We start from the raw sequence: 21,042 nt of genomic DNA on the forward strand, positions 1-21,042 counted from the left end.
ATGGGATCCTGGAAAGTAATTGGGTCTGCAGAGGAAGAAGAGAACTGGAGAGAACTTTCAAACACTAAGAAAATAACACACCTGAAAATAGTGTCTTAATGAGTGAAATTAAGCAGATATATACTCTGTGTGTATCTCCTTAAAGCTAGTCACGAGGAAAATCCTGACAAGAGGTAGAACTTAAGGCCCTCGTTAGAGCATCACCATCTGCAACATGAAATCCTCTTCTGTGGGAACACCCTGCTCTTTCTCAAAGTAGAAGCACGTCAAGATGTAAAAGCCACAGCATCACACAGGAGAAAAGTGGGAGATGGGCTGTTCACTTGTGATTTGTGTGGGGTGAGTAGAGTTGGAAGAGAGCTAAGTGTTGCAGGTGAGGAGAAGCACAGCAGGAACTTCAGGCCAGTCTCTCATCACTGAATGCCATCACCCTTGCGTTCCTCATGACAAAAGCAATCTGTTTATGTCAGTAGATCAACAACCTTCAAAACATACTGCTAAAAATCTGAAGCCTATTTCGTATTGAAACTGAGTGCTTGAAAAAAATTGAAGCTTAACATTTTCTCCTCCTTTCCTTTAAAAAGTAGGAAAATATCCTGTTTTAATACAGATCTTGAAGACCATATTCAAGCCTAGAGTGAGATTTCATGGTCCAATTATGAAACTTGGCATTTTGAGGCTTATGTTAGATGTATCAGCATGTTAATGACACTGCTGGGATCCACTGCATGTTAATAAGAAACAGCTGCTTTCCTTTCTAGAGAGCACGTTCATTTATACTTTGGAGATCTTCAAGACAGAGTCCAACTCCTTTCTTAGGTATTTCTCAAGGTAAAAGGCAGAAGTCAGGCACAAATAGGGGAACACCTCAGCAGATAAGGACAATTCTGTAACTGAAATATAAATATTATCAAACCTGTCTGTAACTGAAGACTTTTTTCATCATGGAAAATACACAGTGATTGCCTACAGTCTATTGTGCCCACAATATTGCTGTGGAGCGATCCAGACCTTACAGTCCTTTTCAGGTTCAGTGTCCCTGAGTCCAGTAACATATTTGGAATGTTGCAACAGGTTTCTGCTGTTTCTTTCTGTTGAACCATCTCTCTTGAACCCACTGCACTTGGTTTACATTTCTCCTCATCTTGGAGGAGTCATACGGACAAGAATATTAAAAACTTTCTTGTATACAAGCTCTACCAGGATAATGTAATCCACAGCACAGCTCCTCCAGACCATTCTTTCAGAAACCAGTTTCTTCCCTACTCCTTCAGTGACTGGTACTCAGACATTCAATTCTGCTAGCAAGAATTGAGGCTGCATATGCTCTTAATTATCAATGACCTATTAGATCCTACCAGCCATAGGTGAAAGCTTGGCCTCACTGAATCAATCAGAATACTGCCCTTATCTTCAATGAAGTCAGGATTTTGCTTAATATACACAGTTAAGGTCTGTTTGTAGGAAGTACTAAGCTAAATTCCTCCTAAAATTATATTCATGCCTTTCCTTTGAAGATCTGTCCTCATTCTGCTTGAAGTTAGCTTATGCTCCAACTTCCCACCAGTACCCTTCCTACACTACCTCTACAGTTTCGCTAATAAACGTTGAAATGAGCTCTGATTACTTTCTCTTTTAATCTCTGAATCCACAGAAAATTCAAACATGAAGGTTTTCACAGAGTTATAGGGGAATGCCCACAAAAAACAGACTGGCAAAGCTTAACAGGACAAAATGCTGTGATTGTGTGTTTGGCCTTTCTTATAGAGCAGAGTAGAGCAGCTGTCGTTCCAGCAAGCAGTGCTGTCAGACTTCACAAAAGAAAGTCATGTAAATGTCAAGTCATAGGTATAAAAACAATCCTTCAAAACAGCATCTGTATATATCTGAAAAGCCTGCCTAGCTGTCACCAGTGAAAGTACCATAAGGAATGATGTAAAAGCCTGTTTAGGACAAATAAAGTTTCTGAACTGAGTCCAAACTTCCCCAGTAGATCAAACTCCATAACTCTCTCCCCTTTAGCAGGAGAATCACAAGCTCTTCAGAGTGCCTTAACCAGAATCACTATCATTTGGCTGAGAGCCAGCCCCATTCACAAGGTACCCATCAAAAAGCAAAATGCAACCCATCTTCTGAACAAACGCCCCCCAAATTAGAGTGAATTAGAGTGCAGTTTGGTTGTGATAAAGACACAGATGAACACTGCATTGTCCCTTCTGAACTTGGCTCACCCAGAAAAAGAGTTTTTACAGTTAATGGGCTGCACTGCAAAACAGAGCGGAATCTTACAATCACAGAATTGAATTAGAAGCCTTAAAGGCCAACTTGTCCAACTCTCCTGTAATGCACAGGGACATCTACAGCCAGGTCTGGTTGCTCAGGGCTGCTGCAGGACTCGGGCTGAATGTGTCAGCAGCCGCCTGCTCAGTCTAAGAGTCCTCGTGTTTCCTACATCGATTTTCCATATCTACCCCATATAAGTTCCTCACAAGCTAGTAGGTGGTGACAGCAGGATCTTACAGTAAATAAGCAGCAATTGCCCCTTTTCTGACCATGCATCACATCACAGAATGGCTATTTGCTGAAGACAAGTGACAATACAGCAAAGAAGGGAAACTCTAGGAGCTGGAAAGCAGGCACTCAGAAGCTTTCCAAATTGTTCTACTGACAAGACATTTTGAAGAGGTACCTAATTAGACCAACAAATATTTAAGATTGCACTCTTGTGTACAGGCATTACAAAGAGCTACGCATAGACACGAAATCTGTCCTCTTATTCTAATCATCTTTACCTGTGCTGCATGATGATTAAATCAAGCATTTTAAGCACAGATTGCTACTGGTATTTAGGATTATATAGATTTTTTACTGGTGTAGTTTTACAAATCTTGGGACCAGCAAATCAGTTGTCTGAAGGCTCTAATGCTGTTCTTATTCCAAAAAGCCACCACACGCTCAGTGTTGGGGCACAAGCTCAGCCTGGGTACAAGGCACAGCCCTAACATGATGCTGACTGTACCTTCACACTGGCTCTCCCAGCCAAACATAAACTTCACATTCTTTCACTTCTGTTTTATACAGGCATCAAAATAATATGTTAGAATACAGCCAGTTCTGCAGCAATAACTCTACATAAAATCACAGAATCATTAGAGTAAGAAGGAACCTTTAAAGGTCATCTAGTCCAACTCCTCTGTAATGAGCAGGGACACCACAGCTAGATCAGGTTGCCCAAGGCCTGATCTAACCTCATCCTGAAAGTCTCCAGGGATGGAGGGCATCAACCACATCACTGGGCAACATGTTCTAGTGCCTCACTACCCTCAATGTAAAAGACTTTTTCCTTATATCTAACCTAAATCTACCTGCTTTATGCTTGAAGCCATTTCCCCTTCTTCTATCACCACAGACCCTGCTAAAGAGTCTGTCCCCTTCTGGTGTGGGGTAGCCTGTCAAAGGCCTTACTGAAGTCCTGATAGATGACATCAGTGGCTTTTCCTGTGTCCATTGATGCAGTGACACCATCATAAAAGGCCACAAGATTGGTCAAGCTGGATTTGCCCTAGGTGAAGCCATGCTGGTTCTTCCATATCATCTCCCTGTCTTCCATGTGCCTTAGCATAATGTCCAGGAGGATCTGTTTCCCAGAACAGAGGTGAGACTGACAGGCTGGTAGATCCCAGGGTCATCTATTTTACCCTTCTTAAAAATGGGTGTGATGCATTCCAGGAATCTCTTGGATTGCTCACAGCTCACCATTCTACTTTTTCCAGCACACTGAAGTCCCTCAGCAGGACGAGTGCTTGCGACTGCTGTGCCTCCTGTAGCTGGAGGAAGAAGGCTTCATCAACAGACTCCGCCTGAGGGTGGCCACTGATCACAAGGCTCGCTTTGCTGCCTCGGTCCCAAACTGTCACCCACAGGCTTCTGACTTGCTCATAACTATTCTTCAGCAGCTATGTCATGGTTTTCTAGTAGCACAGTAGCTTCCAGCTCCTCCTGTTTGTGTCTCAAGCTGCATACATTGGTGTAGAGACATTTCAGCTGGGCAGCTGGTTTTGTCACTTCCTTAAAGGTTAACTCCTTAATTACTTTTAAGTATTTCCCTTAATTTTCCCCTCTAACTTCTCCTGCTGCCCCAGCAGCCACTGCTCCAGTAGACACTGCCACATCATCGTAGGATTTCATACATCCTACAGTGTTGAGAGCACCTCTCAAGGCAGAGGGTCATTTAAGGCCCCTGCTAGCACCCTGTCCCTCTAATCTAGCTATGCCACCCCGCATTTTATCATGGGAAGGCTCACTATCTCCCCCATCCCCCATAAGACCTAGTTTAAAGCCCTCCCAATGAGTCCCACACATATTTTTTAACATGGCCCCAAATGTTCTCATACAAGGATCATTTAAAATGGTGTCATGTGCTGTCCCATTTCTGTTGGAAATGCCCCTCCTGATCCATCTTTGTACTCCACTGGCCTTTTTTTCGTGATTAAATCACATCTGTGGGACATAGTCATTCTATGATTAAGTAGTATATTAATGATTTACTACTACACTAGTACTCATCTATATTATATTGCTTACTAAAATGAAAACACTGAGATTGTTTATTGATCTACTTTAAAAAAAAAAACACAAAACCTTATAGCTCAAAGAGAAGTAAATAGAGAAATTATACTTTGGAGTTTCCTCAGACTAGTGAGTTACCATATCCAACAGATGTAGATTGGGCCAAGTAGCTCTTGGTAAAGATTAAAAAAAATCCCTTCCAGCCACTTACCCTGCTTTGAATCCACCAAAGTTACTTATTTCTCAGATTGCGCTTGATAGTGATAGAAAAGTCAGCTACCTACTGCAAGCACAGTACAGACCGAGATGCTTACCTGATGGCATACAGCTTTAAAAACCATGACCCAAGGCCCACAAAAACAAACAAACACACACTGAAAATTTCCTTTGAACACAAGGATTTTATGTGCATGTGACAGCACCATCGAACACTGACTTAACCGTGGTGTTTATTGAGCAGATTTAACATTTTTTATATGTTTGCGTATTCAGGAAATAAACAGACATAACTAAATTTAAACCATACAGAAATCACTGCTTCGCTAAGAGGTGAATAGCTCTTTTAAAATCATTCAGCATCAAGACGCACGCTCTGATGTCTAATATCCAGGGGAAGAGACATTGGCAAGACCTCGTGGGCTCTGTACTTTTGTTAGGACAGATACCAACTTCTCCTGTCATCATACAGCTTCCACTGGCAAATAAAACCCAACTTATATTTTACCAAACAAAAGAACCAAATTGAACTTAGCTTTTGGAAGTCTGCCTCAGTAAAAGTTTATTAGAATCTCTTTGGAAATGTCTGTCCAGAGTTGCTGCCATCAGTATCACTCTGACACTGTGAGCTGTGTTTTCAGAAGCTTGCATCTATTTGTGTTGCCTGACCATCTCAGCCCTACTGCATCTAAGGCCGGTGTATAAATTTAGCCTTTCTCTCAGAGACATTGCTTTCTCAGAAGGGATGCAAGACGTAGATGCAGATTAAAGGAGCACAAAGTTAAAAAGAAAAAAAGGATTAACGAGGCATCGATCAAACAGAAGGGCATGTAGTTACATAAAGAGACAAAGCCTGACATTATTGACAGACAACTAAAGATACTTGAATATTGTTTTGTTTCGAACTTGCGTGTTCCAGAAGCAGTACATAAGCTTTTCTACACTCAAAGGTGATAATGTATCACTTCAGTTAAGTTATAATACTTCCCTAGGTCAGTGCTGAGATATTCTGAGTATGACTCAAATTTTATGTGGATTTGCTGGGCAGAGACCACCCTTATAAAGGAAAAGAGATTAGTTTCAAACTCATAGTAAACTTGGAAAAGAGAGTTTGAAGTTGCAAGACAGGAAAGATCACAGAATCACTGAATGGCCCGGGTTGGAAGGGACCTCAAGGATCATGAACCTCCAACCCCCCTGCCACAGACAGGGCCACCAACCTCCACATTTACTACTAGAACAGGCTGCCCAGGACCCCATCCAACCTGGCCTTGAATACCTCCAAGGATGGGGCATCTACAACCTCTCTGGGCAGCCCATTCCAGCACCTTACCACTCTCATAGTAAAGAACTTCCCCCTGACATCCAACCTAAATCTTCCCTCCTTCAACTTAAAACCATTTCTCTTGTCCAGATGTTATCTACCATTTCGAAGACTTGACTCACCTCCTGTTTATAGGCTCCCTTGAGGTACTGAAAGGCTGCAATAAGGTCACCCCACAGCCTTCTTTTCTCCAGGCTGAACAAGTCCAGCTCCCTCAGCTTCTCTTCATAGGGGAGGTGCTCCAGCCCTCTGATCATCTTTGTGGCCCTCCTCTGGACCCTCTCCAACAGCTCCCTGTCTTTCTTGTACTGAGGGCTCCAGAACTGGACACAGTACTCCAGATGGGACCTTACAAGGGCAGAGTAGAGAGGGACAATCACCTCCCTGTCCCTGCTTGCCACCCCTCTTCTGATGGAGCCCAGGATCCCATTTGCCTTCCAAGCTGCAAGAGCACACTGCTGGCTCATGTTAAGTTTTTAATCCATCAGGACCCCCAGGTCCTTCTCTGAGGGGCTACTCTCAAGGACTGCTTCTTCCAGTCTGTATAAATGCCTGGGATTTCTCTGGCCCAAGTGCAAAACCTTGCACTTTGCTGTGTTGAACCTCATTAGATTCACCCGTGTCCACCTTTCAAGTCTGTTGAGGTCCCTCTGAATGGCATCCCTTCCTTCCACTGTGTCAACCACACCACTCAGCTAGGTGTCATCAGCAAACTTGCTGAGGGTGCACTCAATTCTGTCATCAGTGTCACTGATAAAGATGTTAAAGAGCACCAGTCCCAAGATGTCAGAACAGAGAGATGGAGGCAGGAACCACAGAACTCAATGGGTCCCAAAGCCAGAAGAAATTAGGCAATGTGGAAGGATTACAATGTCAAAAGTTCATGCACTGCCCAAGAAAATGTTGAGTTTCTCTTGAATGAAAGAGTAAAGATGATGAGATGGCAGAGAAAAGAAAAAGAAGTGGCAGTGTGACTTTCTGCAGAGCCCTGTGGACTGATACTGTGGACAACTGGCCTTTGAGGGAGGGTTTCAGAGAGGTGACAGTGACAAATCTGAATATGCAGCAGAGATGCTGATGTGGATAATTTATTTTGAAGAGGGGATGTGAATACTGAGCAGCCAAAGAAGATTTTACAGTAGTCAAGGTGCAGGATGAAGGGCTATATGGTGTTCTAAATGCTGACACACCACCGGTATGTTTTTGCTGCAAAGGAGAAAGAAGCTGCAATCGTTGTCAGCAGCTCCGATGCGTATGGGAAGGAGAATGACCCTGAGGTTACAAGTCTGAGTGACAGAGAGGATGCACTGTTATCAAAATCAGAAGTGAAGAGAGATTCTGAAGAAAAAAAGTAAGGAGTTCTGTTTTGGCCAGATTAGGAATGATCTGAAGGCAAAACAACCAGGATTATGTGTCAGGGAGGCAGTCAGATATGCAAGACTAGACAGAACAGAGCAGAGGGTTTAAGAGTTATTGGCAGAGAGATGATAGCCAAATCCGTGTAACTGGATGTTGTCATCCGGGGATATGGGTACGGAAATCTCCAGGCAAATCAAGGAATGACTAAATCCCTTCCCTGTCACCTCGCAGAAGTTCATACCTAGATCCAAAAGAAATGATCTAAAATGGTGCTGCAAAAACATGCACTAAAAAAACTGTCTCTCCATAAAATCTAAAGATCATACTGTTTCTAAAATTAGGGCAACCACTAAATGAAAGTTAACCCGAACAATAACTTTAGCTAAACTTCAGGTCACATGCATTTAATATAATGAGATGAAGAATATGAAAAGGCCATTCATAATGGAATTCATCGAGTTAGGAATGCCATGCTTAGCTGCCTTATAACATATAATTAATGATCCTATAAAAATCCAGCAGTACGAACTCTCCCGGCTGCCCACAGAACTGTTCTTTATGCTGGGTAGGGCAAAGCAAGCATCTGCTTCCACAAATACTGCCCTTTGAGAAGCTGAAAAGCTTTTTTCCCCTGCTCCATCAGGGACCACATTGCCATTTCCACGACACGCTGAGCTTTGAACCGTTACCCAAATCAGACTCTAGCATTTGGCAACCCAGTACACATCTGTCATGATAGACTGGTTGTTGGTGAAATGTTAAAGAAAAAGTCATTAACTCTTTTCCATTGCTCCTAATACCCCACCTTCCTCTAGATCATTTATAATCTCCACTAACCCCATCCTCTGTTTATAGTCTTTTAACATAACAGAGGAATATGTGCTGTCTGGAGATCTGCCTTGCGTTATACCACTCCCAACCATTTGCTACAACAAAAGACGTTCTCTCTCCATCAAAAGGCCGGATCCCTCCTGAAGCCTTGATGCTCAGATTCAAGGTTAAAGGATTAAGGCCTGAAGCATTGAGTACCAGAGGAAAGGAAACCAAATATCAAAAGAAACACAAAAATCAATCCTCTTCACTGCAGGAGCAGTGTGAAGAACAAATCAGCCGAGCTGAATCTAAAGTTTTCTCTGTGTGGCTCTCAAAAATTAGCACTGCTACAAACATAATGGGTACTTCTGCAAAGCCTCAGCACCTATGCAGTGCTGCAGAGTTCAGCTCAACCACCAGCACGGTCCAGAAGTTTTATGTCAGAGTAATTCAGCTGCAAAAACACCAAGTCCACTTCAGAGAAGGCAAGAGCTAGAGAGGAGCGCGAGCACGCATGCCGTTATCTTTATATGTAGTCTGTATATCTGCAAGTGACAGAAACTAATATTTACTAGAGTTTGCCTTTTGCTTCAATTCTCTGCGTGCTGAAGCACAGCCAAGGTCACCAGGGGGGTGGAGGAGCAGGTTTAGCTTAGTGCAGCTGCAATCACGACCAGAACAGCACGGTACAGAGGATTTCTTGCTTAACTTCGTAATACCAATAGCTTTTGTTCTTAGTCCTGCCCCATCAGTTCTGATATAAGCCTTTAAATGGAGTGAAAGTTGTTCGGGTGGGTTTAAAATCTCCTAATTTATAACTACACTCCAGAACATTTTGCTCTGCAAGATTTTTCTTAACTTTTCCAACTCACAAATTTCTGGAACATATGAATATAAAGATTAACATATGAAAATATAGAATAAACATAATTTTCTCTTCATCCAAGACCACACTTAAAAATAAAAAGTAACTAAGTGGCATGTCTGAAAAGGCAATCCACTCCACTTTGTAAAAATAGGTTTCAGATTTTCAAAATTCAATTCAGGCAGTAAACTAACACTGTGTACATTTTCCTGTAAAGGAGGCATCTGCAAATGACTTGCAAAAATGTCTCTCACTGTCTGCAAGTGTTGGCAAGGAACAAACTCCTTCAGGAGATACATGAATTTTAAATATTTTAACCTAAAGAAAAGAAAAATATCCTAGCATTTTCAGTTCTGATACGTGGTATTACAGAACCATGCCCATCCAAAAGACTGGCAGAAAATGCAAGATTTGTGAACATATCAGTGTAGTCAAGTCTTAGTAAGCTTGTTTTCACTGACTGCCATCCTATCCTAAGAGGTGTTTGTAACACCAGAATTCTCATGCTTTTTGAAGACCTCAGCTACGGGTTAGCTCCACCTGCCTAAAAAAGCTACAAGGGCGGCTCCAAAATTAATGCCTCCTATGTTATTATGTTGGCCCGTGATGTCAGAGGCAGATGGTGGTGGTATGGCAGACTGTTATGACTGCAGCATGCAGGCTCTTGTTCATTGCAGGTGAAAATGCAGAGCTAATGGTGGTGACTGCGTTGAAAAAACAGTGTTTTGTAGCTGAGAATTTTCTCTATCAAATAGTGTTACTGTGCATTTTGTCATAGTTTCCACAGAACTAAGTAGGAAGCATTCCTTTCGGACCAATCTACTTACAATAGTAGCTCCCACTTACATATTATGCCTCAGGCTTGTGCTGCAGGTTACGTTGGATTGTAATGGTAAGGACGTAATATGTTTGCAGTATATGTGATCATGAGAACAGAATCAGTATAATTCAGGTAAATGTAAGACAGCTTCAACCTACTGTCGCAGTTCAGAGTAAAGCTGAACACTAGATTAGTGAAGCAACCAGGTCAGAGGAAATAAGCTCCTCACTCTCCATTTCAATAAAGACCACTAAATGCCTGAGAAGTATATAAAAATATAAGCATGCATACAGATACATATATAAAAACTCCCCTCATTTATATATAAGCTTTTAATCATCGCATCAGAACAAAAGCCTTCACCCTGAACAATAAAACCTACTATCTCCAGAGCCTGTATGAGGCACTAAAGAAGAAAAAATGTATATCCAGCTCTGAATACACACTTCTGTTACGGCACAACTGACTCCAGCAGGCACCAGTTGGAGAGATGCTCATCCTATATATAACCAGGCAATTCCACCAGAGAAAGGGGAATTCATATCCACAATAATTCAGCATTTGCACTACTGGCTGATTGGTATGCACCTTCTCTACTGGCCAAGCAAGTGTTTGCTCTGCAAATATCCCACCTAAAAATGATACAAACTTCAATATAAAACAATCTGGAACAAGAAAGTAACTAAGGTATTAAAAAGATAACTAGATTGCTAACAAGTGAGGAAGCAGTTTCCAGACACAGAGACTTTATTGGCCATTTGCAAGCACAGTTGATTTCAGTCCGATTTAATGCACCATTCTGTCGAAGCAGTAAAGAGATTTAAAAAAAAAAAAAATCCAACAAATTGTGTTCAACACATTCATAAATGTTGGCTGAATACTACTTAGTTGCACCCCAAAGAGACCAAAGACGATCAGAGATGAGCTGAAGGAAGCTTTTGGCCAACAACAATTTCTGGCACCGAGGACAGTTTCTCCTCCGGACTTCCCAGGAGGTGACGCACACCGTCATGAAGAACTGGCAAGAAACTCCAAATATGAAGCAAAAAGAGCATTCATTTTGTCACTGTAAGCACCAGCTCCCTTCAGCAACTGGAGCAGTGGGGACAGCACAAGTCAGGAAAAGGTGGCAGAGCCCCGTGGCTGTGTTTAAGTTTTATTTTATTTTTAAACCTGTTGGGGGGGGATAGTGCAAAGAAAACAGCATATGCCTGGAACAGCAGGGGGAGCTGCGAGTCTGTGTTCCCCTGCATTTATCTTTAATTGCATTGACTGTTTGGACAAAAACACAGAAGTATGCTTGTACACCAACACAGAAAGATGCTTGTATGTCTAACAAGCTGCAAAAAAACAAACAAACAAAAAAAACCAACTGAGTACATAACAAAGCACTAAACAAGGAGCAAAAGATAATTGTCACCTTCTCTCACAAGATAATAAAAATAGTTACACCATAAACATAAAAATCTTCTAAAAGACCCTTGACAGCATTCCTTCCTGGAACTATCACCATAGCAATGCGCATTCAAATAGAGGGGAAGTACTACTGTATTCCATGTTTGATATTTTCAACTGACTAAAAATATAAGCAGGAGAAAATCCACATGGGTGATAGAGAATGAAGCATGCAAACACAAAAAGACTTCAATGAAATTAAAGGTGGCAAATTACACCTGCAAACCTTTAACACTCGGGGAAAGAAATCCTCTACCCAGGTAGTATACACTGAAAGAGTGCCTGCAGATAACCATAAACCCCTCCGATAGCTGCTGTATCCTACAATTCCTATTTACAACGCTTTGCACAGGTCAACGTTGAGGTGCAGAGGCAGTATTGTGTGAAATCCGAGGAATGGACACACGTTACAGAGAAGGCAGTCAGAGCTGTAGCAGCAGAGCCGTATAGGAAGCCTAAGAATTGGATAAGCAGGGAACATTGTTGATGGAGATTTAGGCACACAGCACAAGTCTGGTGAGGGGTACTTGCAAAGCAGCAAAGCATATCTCCTCGAGTTTGTGCTGTTGAATAGGTCTTATTTCCACAGTGCTCTGATCCAAGGTTGAGAATAAATAAAGAAGAGAAGAGCAGCTTGTTTTAAAATTCCTCTCCCAGATGCAGGCATCAGGAGCACACACAAAAGCAGGTGCTGGGGGTATTGATCATACTGAATACGCGTGGAGTGGGTACTTGAGCATGTACCAAGCATCTGCGCCTGGGAGATGGAAAGTGTTTTGTAAAAGGCTATTTTATGCTAAACAAATGCATCAGGTTATGTTTTTTACTTTGAATTTTTTAAAGCATCTTGAACACTGGGGCAAAAGAAATTACACAGAGAATCAGACAACTTGCCATTAATTGCAAATGTTACTATCTCCACAGCTGAAAATTAGCTGTGGACTCACTTAGGAGCACTCTACTGAAAACCATTCTCAATAAAGCCTGCTCTGATTGCTGTGCCTGTCTGCATCTGAAGACTCTTCAGGTCCTATGCACAGGCCCAGCTGTAGGGAAAGCAAAGGCGCAGACACAATTCTTCCCAACAGCTCCTCAGCAATCACAGCAAAAAACGGAATGCTGCAAATTCATACTGGGACAGTCCAAAAAGAGGGAGAAGGACAACACTTGCTGACTTTGGCATTAATGAAGAAAAACATAATGGGACAACTAGCAGAGAAAATGGGAATTTGGCTATAGTTTGTAGTGCTCCCTGAGGTGGAAGTTTTCCTTTTCACAGATGCACTGTAACCAAAAGCTGCAACAGAAATCAAACTCTGCACTGTACTTGCTCCTGAAATCTTTTTTGCTTTTTTCAAGCAGGGAAAAAATTAATCCCTACAGGAGATGACAAGATGCCTTTTAAAGTACATATCTCATTTCTGACTACAATTACCTTTCAATAGCCTGGCACAGCTGCATGCTCCTATTTGCTTTTTGTTTTTCATTAAGGGCTCCTCTATTATTTGTACCCATCCTATAGCATTTATGCCTGGCAGTGATGCACATTCCCTTGCTTACGACTCTTCCCACAGATAGCAGAGAATAAATTGCAATTAAATTTTCGTAATTGTAGATAATTACCTCAAAATGAGCTGTTAATTATAAAAAAAAACCTATGTTTTTCAGTTCTTGATTATATTATTTATTTTACATCTAAACTCCAATATCTCACTTCAGCAACTTTAGTATTTTAAGGGACTTTCTCCCCTTCCTTTCAAGTACCAGGAGATCTTTAAACTAAGTTTTGCTTATTTTAAGACTGAAATCAAGTTTCATGCTGTGAGGGTTGCTAGAGGAGCTTTGTGTATGACTTCTGGAAGTCAGAGAGGGTTTGTATTCCATTATTGGTCTGATAGTATTTGCTATGAAAACAAACTGTTTGGCAGATCAATTAAAGGAAGGAAAAATAAGAAGAGACTGTTAAAAAACAAGGAGTACATTCCGACCATCTCTGCTTCTTCCCTTAGCCCTATTCACACACTTGCACACTCACTCTCTATACTGAAGAAAACATCACTTAAATATTCAAATGCATAAAAAAGACAAATGAACTTGTCTTTGTCAGCCTCTTTCAGCCTAACATTAGATTAAATTATTTAGAGAGCATTCATCTGGTAACCTTTGCAAAACCTAAGATGGCATCTAGGAAGAAAAACTTCCAAGTGTTATGCTGCCAAACTTTGGAACCAGCTGGCATGCCAACCTAAGACTGCACGAACACATTAACCTTGAAAAATTACAGTAAATTAAACCAGGGGACTGAAGAGAGGGAGCTTTCTGAAATCTGGAACTCTCATTCTGTAAACATTACAGGTTTTTCTCATTTTATGTGCTAGGCTATGCAGATTTTTGTGTTTGTTGGTAATCTGTTGCCAAGAAGCCTTGCAGATGTTCTAGGCTACATCTTTCCTTCAGTGGTTTAATGCTACTGCATATTAATATTATAACTCTATATCTCTTTTCTTAAGAGTGATCACACTTTGATCACTTCAGACTGTATGAAAACAAAACAAAAAGCATCAAAATACAATGAGGGGTATGTCAGTAACTCATAGCAACAAAACATCTGCTTTAGCAATGAAGCATTCCAAAGAAATTAGCAACTTCTGTTCTTCTAGGGAAAGAAGCGTTACCTATTGTCTGACTTCCCTTTTCAGTGAAGAGGGATCTCAATAAAAAAGCATTATCAATTCAGGTTAAAAAATACAAAAATAAAGTACTGAATCCTTAGTTTGTAAACAAATTAACATTTCTTCTGTTACAACCATACCAGAAGTCGAGAGAAGAGCTTATTATTTTAAAGATTTCTCTTGTCATTAAAGAGAGGTCCACTCAAAGGTCAGTTGCTCCTCCTGTTCACCAAAAAGGAAGCTTGGGTCAAAAGAACAGATGCAGTTCAATCACAGAACACAATGCTGTTTATTCTTGAGAGTGGAAGGAAAGACTTGTCAAGTCCACAGTTTTAATTTGTTGTTTTTCTAATAGGCCTGACAGTTCTCCCAACGGAAGCATGAAATACAGCTGGACAGAACATGAAAAAAATACAATCGTGTGTTCATTAAAGTTTTAAATAGCTTGCAGAATGGAAATAAAGGGCTAAATATTAGCTTAACTCTACTTCCAGTTATTTTAGCTGCAGTTAGCACTGATTATAATGGAGCAGAGGTGCAACACAGCGTTGTTTTAAAAACAAGCAACTATCACCAATGGTAATGTACCATTTCTATCTCAGAGGTAAAGGCTGATGTACTTTTTACATCAGGTTCAAATCAAAACTAAACAGATGTTGTAATCTGAATCGAAAAATAAGAAGCAAAACATAGAGCAGACAAAGAAATCTAAGATTTTGTGAAAACTTCAGTTTGTTGTGGGCCAGCTTATTGTCCTTAAGATGGGATGCACACAATCTGAGACTGCTAGAGAGATCAACCCCTAAACTCTCAGTAATAATAATTCAACATTTACCCCATAAAATTCAACAGGCAAGGAATATTTTTTTTCCTGGGAAACAAAGTTCTTATTCTGAAACAAACACATGAACAGATACACTTGGCAGCCAATATTACACTGTCAAGAAGATGCACTGACACTGTGAAGTACTTAGAAGTGAAGAAAAAAATTACCTCAGCCCCATGCTGTTGCCGTTCATCATTAGAGCAAGATCTCCAGGTGTTTCATCAATGAGCACATCTCCTGAACCTGACACATGGCCTCTGAACCTGAAAAAGCATAAGTAGCTGTTTATGCAGCTGGTCCTATCACCGTTACAGAGATTTGCCACAAATAGGGTTAGTTTTGTGCCTACAAACAAAGCACTTAATCACGTTTAATGGAGAAGCTTTCACAACTATTTTCATGCTTTCAAATGTACTTTTTGTTTTGGAAGGCTGACTGATGTACGGTGCCTTTTCTTCTGTAGATTTCCACTGGGAAAAAGGTTAGAAAAAATTCATTTACTGCTTTCAAACTATCTGCCTCCTTGAGGAAATGGTCACAGTGTCCCATAACAAACATTCCTTGTTGGCTAAGAATACAGCTTCATCAACACCCGAGCTCAAAGGCATCACATAAGCTGCTCAAAACATAGAATGTTTGAGGTGGTTGTGTCTTCTGAAACTATGTGTACAGAGATAATCCTCAATTTTTAATACAGTACCCCAACTTTCTCTTTCTTCCCAGTGAAGACTGAAAAAAGTCAGTAATAGAGGCATTTTTTCCTCTTACATAAAATTGTTGTTTCCAGGATTTACCCAGATTTCTTCACATAACCAAGAAAGAATATTCTGCCATTTATGAAACTTTTATATATCCTGAGGTGGTTGACCTCGGTAGAATCATAGAATCACAGAATCACCTAGGTTGGAAGGGACTGCCAAGATCATCCAGTCCATCTACCACCAATATTTCTCCACTAAACCATGCCCCCTCGTACAACATAAAAACAATCTTGGACATCTCCAGGGACAGTAACTCCACCACCTCCCTGGGCAGCCCATTCCAGAGCCTGACCACTCTTTCAGATAAGAAGTCTTTCCCAGCGTCCAACCTGAATCTCCCCTGGTACAACTTGAGGCCATTAAAGTGGAAGTCACTGATCTTCCACTTTCCCTGCCAACCCACCATTTTTGATAGCTGAGCAACTACTTCACATCCAGAGAAACTGCAGACTGAAGGTACTATGAACACTTCAGCCTAAATAGAGAAATGTGGGAACTTAAGATGCAGTTGTGATGCACCGTTGTCAAAAAAAGGATCGATTCATACTTTTCATAAGAGAAGAAGAGTTAATAGCCAATTATTACAAATGGTCAGACCTTTCATCTGTCACTGAATGACAACACTTTCAGCAGCTCAAAATGGATCTTAACCAGCACTCCACCCATGCAGAAGGACAGACAAAAATAAACACAACTTGGAAATGGATTTTCATTGTATTTTTTTTAAAGTGCCATGATGTTAAGAGATGCACTAGGTTAGAGTCTCCTGCCAAAGAAGCAAGGGTATTCGAGCTTAGCTAAACAAATTTCTACTGTTTGTGTAGTACATAAAATTACCCTGTTATAAAGTGCAAAAGAATTATACAGCCAGAACTGAAATAGAACTGTAATGCTTATGAGATTTGTCTGTAAATATCAAACATTTCATTCTAAAGAGACTGAGTATTTTTTAAAAGCAAACACACTGAAGTCTATTTGCACTTCATATGGTCAAAATGGCAAATGTGCATTCACCTTCACCTCTGAAGAGATCACAAAAACAGATTTAGTGCTCAGACTGATCATATGACCTTTTTCATAGCATTTTTTCCTTCTATTTTTTCTTAAGTAACTAGAGCTCTGTAAACCACCTTTTTTTTTCAGCATCCCCCCCCCAAAAAAAAGAGGATAAAACAGGCACAATGGTATTAACAAGCACGACATTATAGAGATATTTTAGGTCTAATTATTTTCCTGGGCAGATGATGCCTCAATTAAGTCTGAAAATTATCTACTAGAAACAAAACTCCAAAAGACTTAGTCTGTATATCCTTCATATTCTACTTGTTTTTCTTTAGAGGTCTGCATGCATAGAACTAAGGTATTTGATGATTAAGAATCCATCTGTTCCTGCTTCTTTTTTGCCTTAAGTTATAATTCTTTGTTTGTAGCCTCAGCCATTTTCAACTCACACAATTATGATTGACTTTGATAAAACAGACATTTTTAAGGCCTAAATAAACATACTCTTTTCAATGTAAGACAGGGTCCAAGAAGTCAAACAAATGATCATCTGAGTTACAGTATTGTCTTTTAGAGTTTGAAAAGTAAGCAGAGGGCTGTTATTAAGAAGAGAAAGTGATATGTTCCTCTGTGGTGGTTGTAATGCATGCAAGCAGGAAGTGGGTCAAGTATTACAGACACTTGTGGGATGCTGTCAGCACTTACCACATTAAAGCAATATTGAAATAAGCCTTCTTGTGAAACCTTCCTATTGTTTTTTCTTAAAGACTGAAAGATTTCTCCCATTGCTTTAGCCTCCTATTGCTGAAATGCTAGCATTCAGTTGAGTTACACCAGCTAGTCTAACTTTCTGGTCTGTGGCTTTAACCCAACCCCCTTCTTGGTTTAATGATACCAATAAATCAGTTTATCCGTATTGCCAGAGTCCCCATTTAAATTGTCAGGAAGATGTTCTCTCACCTTCTCTAACAATCGCAAGGGCTTTTAAAGCCACATTCCATATTTTTCTGGTTATTACCCTTCCCTTCTCATTTTTAAGCAGGTCTTGTGCCTCTGTCTTGGCATCCTCGCCTGCAGAAATATCACTGAAAGGAAATCGTCCCTGTATCACAAGACTCCCTTCCTTTGCTACATGTATGTATTAAATATATAAAATGGTCTTCATCTTTTCTGTAAAAGATATTTCTTCCAGTCACCACCTAGGAAGGAGCAATATTTCAAAACTGACCTCTCCAAGTAAAGGAGAGGAATGCCACGTCTATGTCATCTGCACACACTGCTCCCTTGCCAAATGTCTATGTTCCTTGAAGTGCCTGCACTAAGATCAAGCTCTCAATTTCTTCTACTACTCTTCTTTTCCTACCCAGTCTCTTAGAACTGCTTTTCTTATGCCTTTCTTTCTACCACATACTGTTTTCCTCTGCTGCTTTCCACAGCTGTCACGCTGTTTCCCAACAGTATATGCTAATATACTAAAAAGTCTCCTCTCCTCTAAATCACCGTTACAGAGAAATTGTGCCACAGGTACTGCCTTATCTTATTTTATGAATTCCGTTTTTCCCTTATAACTATTGCTCACACCTTCATTAGAAATTCTAGAATTTATTTTTTTAAATATGAATCTTGAAATCACCTGTTATAATGCATTTGGGACTGGCGTAGCTGCTGTTGTTTTAGGAGCAGTTTTGCTTCTTGTTTAGCCAACAAATTTTGGAGACGTTCTTTTTCAATTTCCAGCTCCATCTTCTGCAGAAGCAGCTGCTGCCTCCTTTCTTCAGACAGCCTTTTAGCTTGCTCTGTTTCTTTAGACCCTGAACCCCTGCTGTCATTCAGCCCAGAAACTCGAGAGAGCCTGGAATAATCACAGGTTTTGTGAGCTGGTCCAGAGAGTCTTCTGGGTACCTGGCTGACATGGTGGCTCTTCTGAACACCACCTGAGCTCCCTGCATGCTTGCAGGCACAGTCACGAGTCATTTGTGGAGGGCACATGCTTGGAAATTCATTTGCTTTTTGGTCCATCTCCTGAGCTGGTTTTACATGGTGAGGGCTCCTCTGCTTGACTGAGGAAATCATATTGTTGCACTTTCTGTGCAAGCCGTTTTCCAAGGGATTTTCTTTCGGATGATCTTGATGGTTGTAAATGATTTCAGTTCCATAATTTTGATTATTCCTGCAAGGCTGAGACAATGCCGCACGGCTTGGGCTTCCAGCCTTTGATGCTCTACTGTTCTTATACAAAGTCTGAGGTCCCGCAACAGCTAAGTACGAACCATCTAGTTCTGAGGGTGGTTGTTGACAGGAGGACTTCTTACCAGACATCTGAAATAAGAGAAACAATTTCCTCCGAATTAATAAAATGTATCTTTACTCATTAATGCCACGATTTAAACATGCTCACTCAGAGACAGACTCACTGCATCCTGCTGATGGACATACAGCCCACCTTGACAAAATGTTTATCAAAAGACAGACATGGTTCTGCTATCAAATATACATTTCGTTCAATCTACACAAGTGTAATAAATGTAAAACTACTGCCTGCAGGATGCTCAGCATAAAATGAGTCACTTCAGCGTATCAAGTAGTTGTGAGCATCTAGGGTTACATAAAATCAACTTGAAGAGTGGCAAAAAACATTAAATGTTAATGTTTGAAAATGTTTAATTTTGAATACCGAGCCAAAAAATCCATTCAGCCACTATAAATACTCTTTGATTGGCCATTACACAGCAGGAGATTTGATGTAAAACATTTCACCTTGCACTGAATGGGATATTACTTATTGCTGGAAATTTGATGAGAGTTTTTGAAATATCTTTACAGAAACACAGATAAAAACCAACTACTTTCTGTAAAAAATGGCTGTACATCAAAAGCTGTCATTTAAATACAAAACATGTTTAAATTCAGCTATAAACGTAAGTGATTTTTCAATTAAGCTGGGCAAGTGATTATACTCTGATAAAACTCCGAAGAAAGAAAGCAACTGCAATTCACATTTGTCAACTCAGAGCAAGCAAATTCTAGTGGTTTTGTTATACTCATGGATATTATGCAACACACGTCAAAATCCCACTCATATCTCAGAGTATCTTTACACTATGGTTCATCTAGGCAGTTAAGCATTTGAGTTGCTATGCACATCAGAGTGATAGTGAATCAGCCACTCACAACCACTCTGTGATTCCATTATTTCTTTTGCATTAATTTCAATAATAGACTGAATTTAAAATCTTCCAGCCTTTGGGACTTTTCAAAAAGTTGTTTTTCTTTTTTTTTTTTCTTGTTGTTTTTTTTTTTTTTTTAAACAGACACCAGGTTTGTTAAAGATAATGAAACCACTCCAGTGAAAGTGCTTCAGCAGTGAAATTCATAATCCACAGATAGAGAGTAAAGTGTTATTTGCATTCTAGCAGTGCTTACAACAGACAGGTATGGTCGACATACAGTGAAAGTCAGTCAGCAAGCTCCACGACAGCAGAACTTAGGGATGCAAGTAAAAGTCCACTGATGATTAGAAGAGAGATACAGTCCAAATCTATGCAGTGTTTATATCTATAATTTAAATTCCTTTTTATAAATAAACAAAATACCAAATATACTCTGCTGTTCTTGAAGACAACCGATTACAAGTTTCTGGTCACAGAATGTAAATTAACGTGGATTAGCACCTGAATACTGATATTTTATTATTTCTGGTTTTGTGGATATAAAAATATCCTCTCCGCCAACTGATTGAAAGCCAAGGATGTCATGTTTTGCCCCAAAGGGCCCAGTAAGTTGGAGGCATTTGCATTAATGTCAGTGCTAAATGTCTGAGAAAAGTCTGGTGCTTGGACTGGGTGAAAAGTGCAGGACATTAAAATATTTTAAAGTCAGAGGGGCTGGCAGGGCAAGTGAGCAGAAATGCAACATGCTGCCAAAAAGACGGAGTTTGGTTATTTATTATTTGCATCTTGCCATCGTTGTCTGCAGTATTTTCTAGGCAAATAAAGGTTGCAGAACTTTTAAAATCTAAATTAGGCAATACATAAAGGTATGGCCAGCAACAGGAAGAAATACTGCAGAAAAGGGAAAGGGAGAGAATCTTGCAATTACATTCTGTCTCTCATTTCCCACCTTTTGCTGGCCCAGCACTTACGGCAACTATGGAAAAAGGGGTCCAAATTGCCCAGTGGCCCAGACCTCTAGGACAGCAGCTGGTAGCAGATCCAAAAGATTTTTTGGAAGAACCAATCAGAGATGACAGAGTAGGGTAATCTACAGAAAGAATACACCTGACCTTCATCAGCCCGTAAAGTAAGAAGGAGCAAACAATACAAAAAGATGTAAAACATGGAATGACAGACTTTCCTTATTC

At 40.3% G+C, this 21,042-nt stretch overlaps 1 protein-coding gene across 7 annotated transcripts in view; it reads right to left on the reverse strand.

The window, feature by feature from the left end:
- KIAA1328 overlaps positions 1-21,042 on the reverse strand; it is a 181,711-nt gene that overhangs the window by 40,005 nt on the left and 120,664 nt on the right. For all 7 annotated transcript variants that reach the window (XM_015277296.4, XM_015277299.4, XM_015277298.4 and 4 more), the window contains 2 exon segments: positions 18,316-19,001; positions 15,087-15,182 (listed from right to left, as the gene is read on the reverse strand). In XM_015277296.4, the coding sequence (XP_015132782.2) occupies positions 15,087-15,182; positions 18,316-19,001 (782 nt within the window).

The sequence above is a fragment of the Gallus gallus genome, chromosome Z (assembly GCF_016699485.2).
Source record: "Gallus gallus isolate bGalGal1 chromosome Z, bGalGal1.mat.broiler.GRCg7b, whole genome shotgun sequence".
NCBI classification, from domain to species: Eukaryota; Metazoa; Chordata; class Aves; order Galliformes; family Phasianidae; genus Gallus; species Gallus gallus.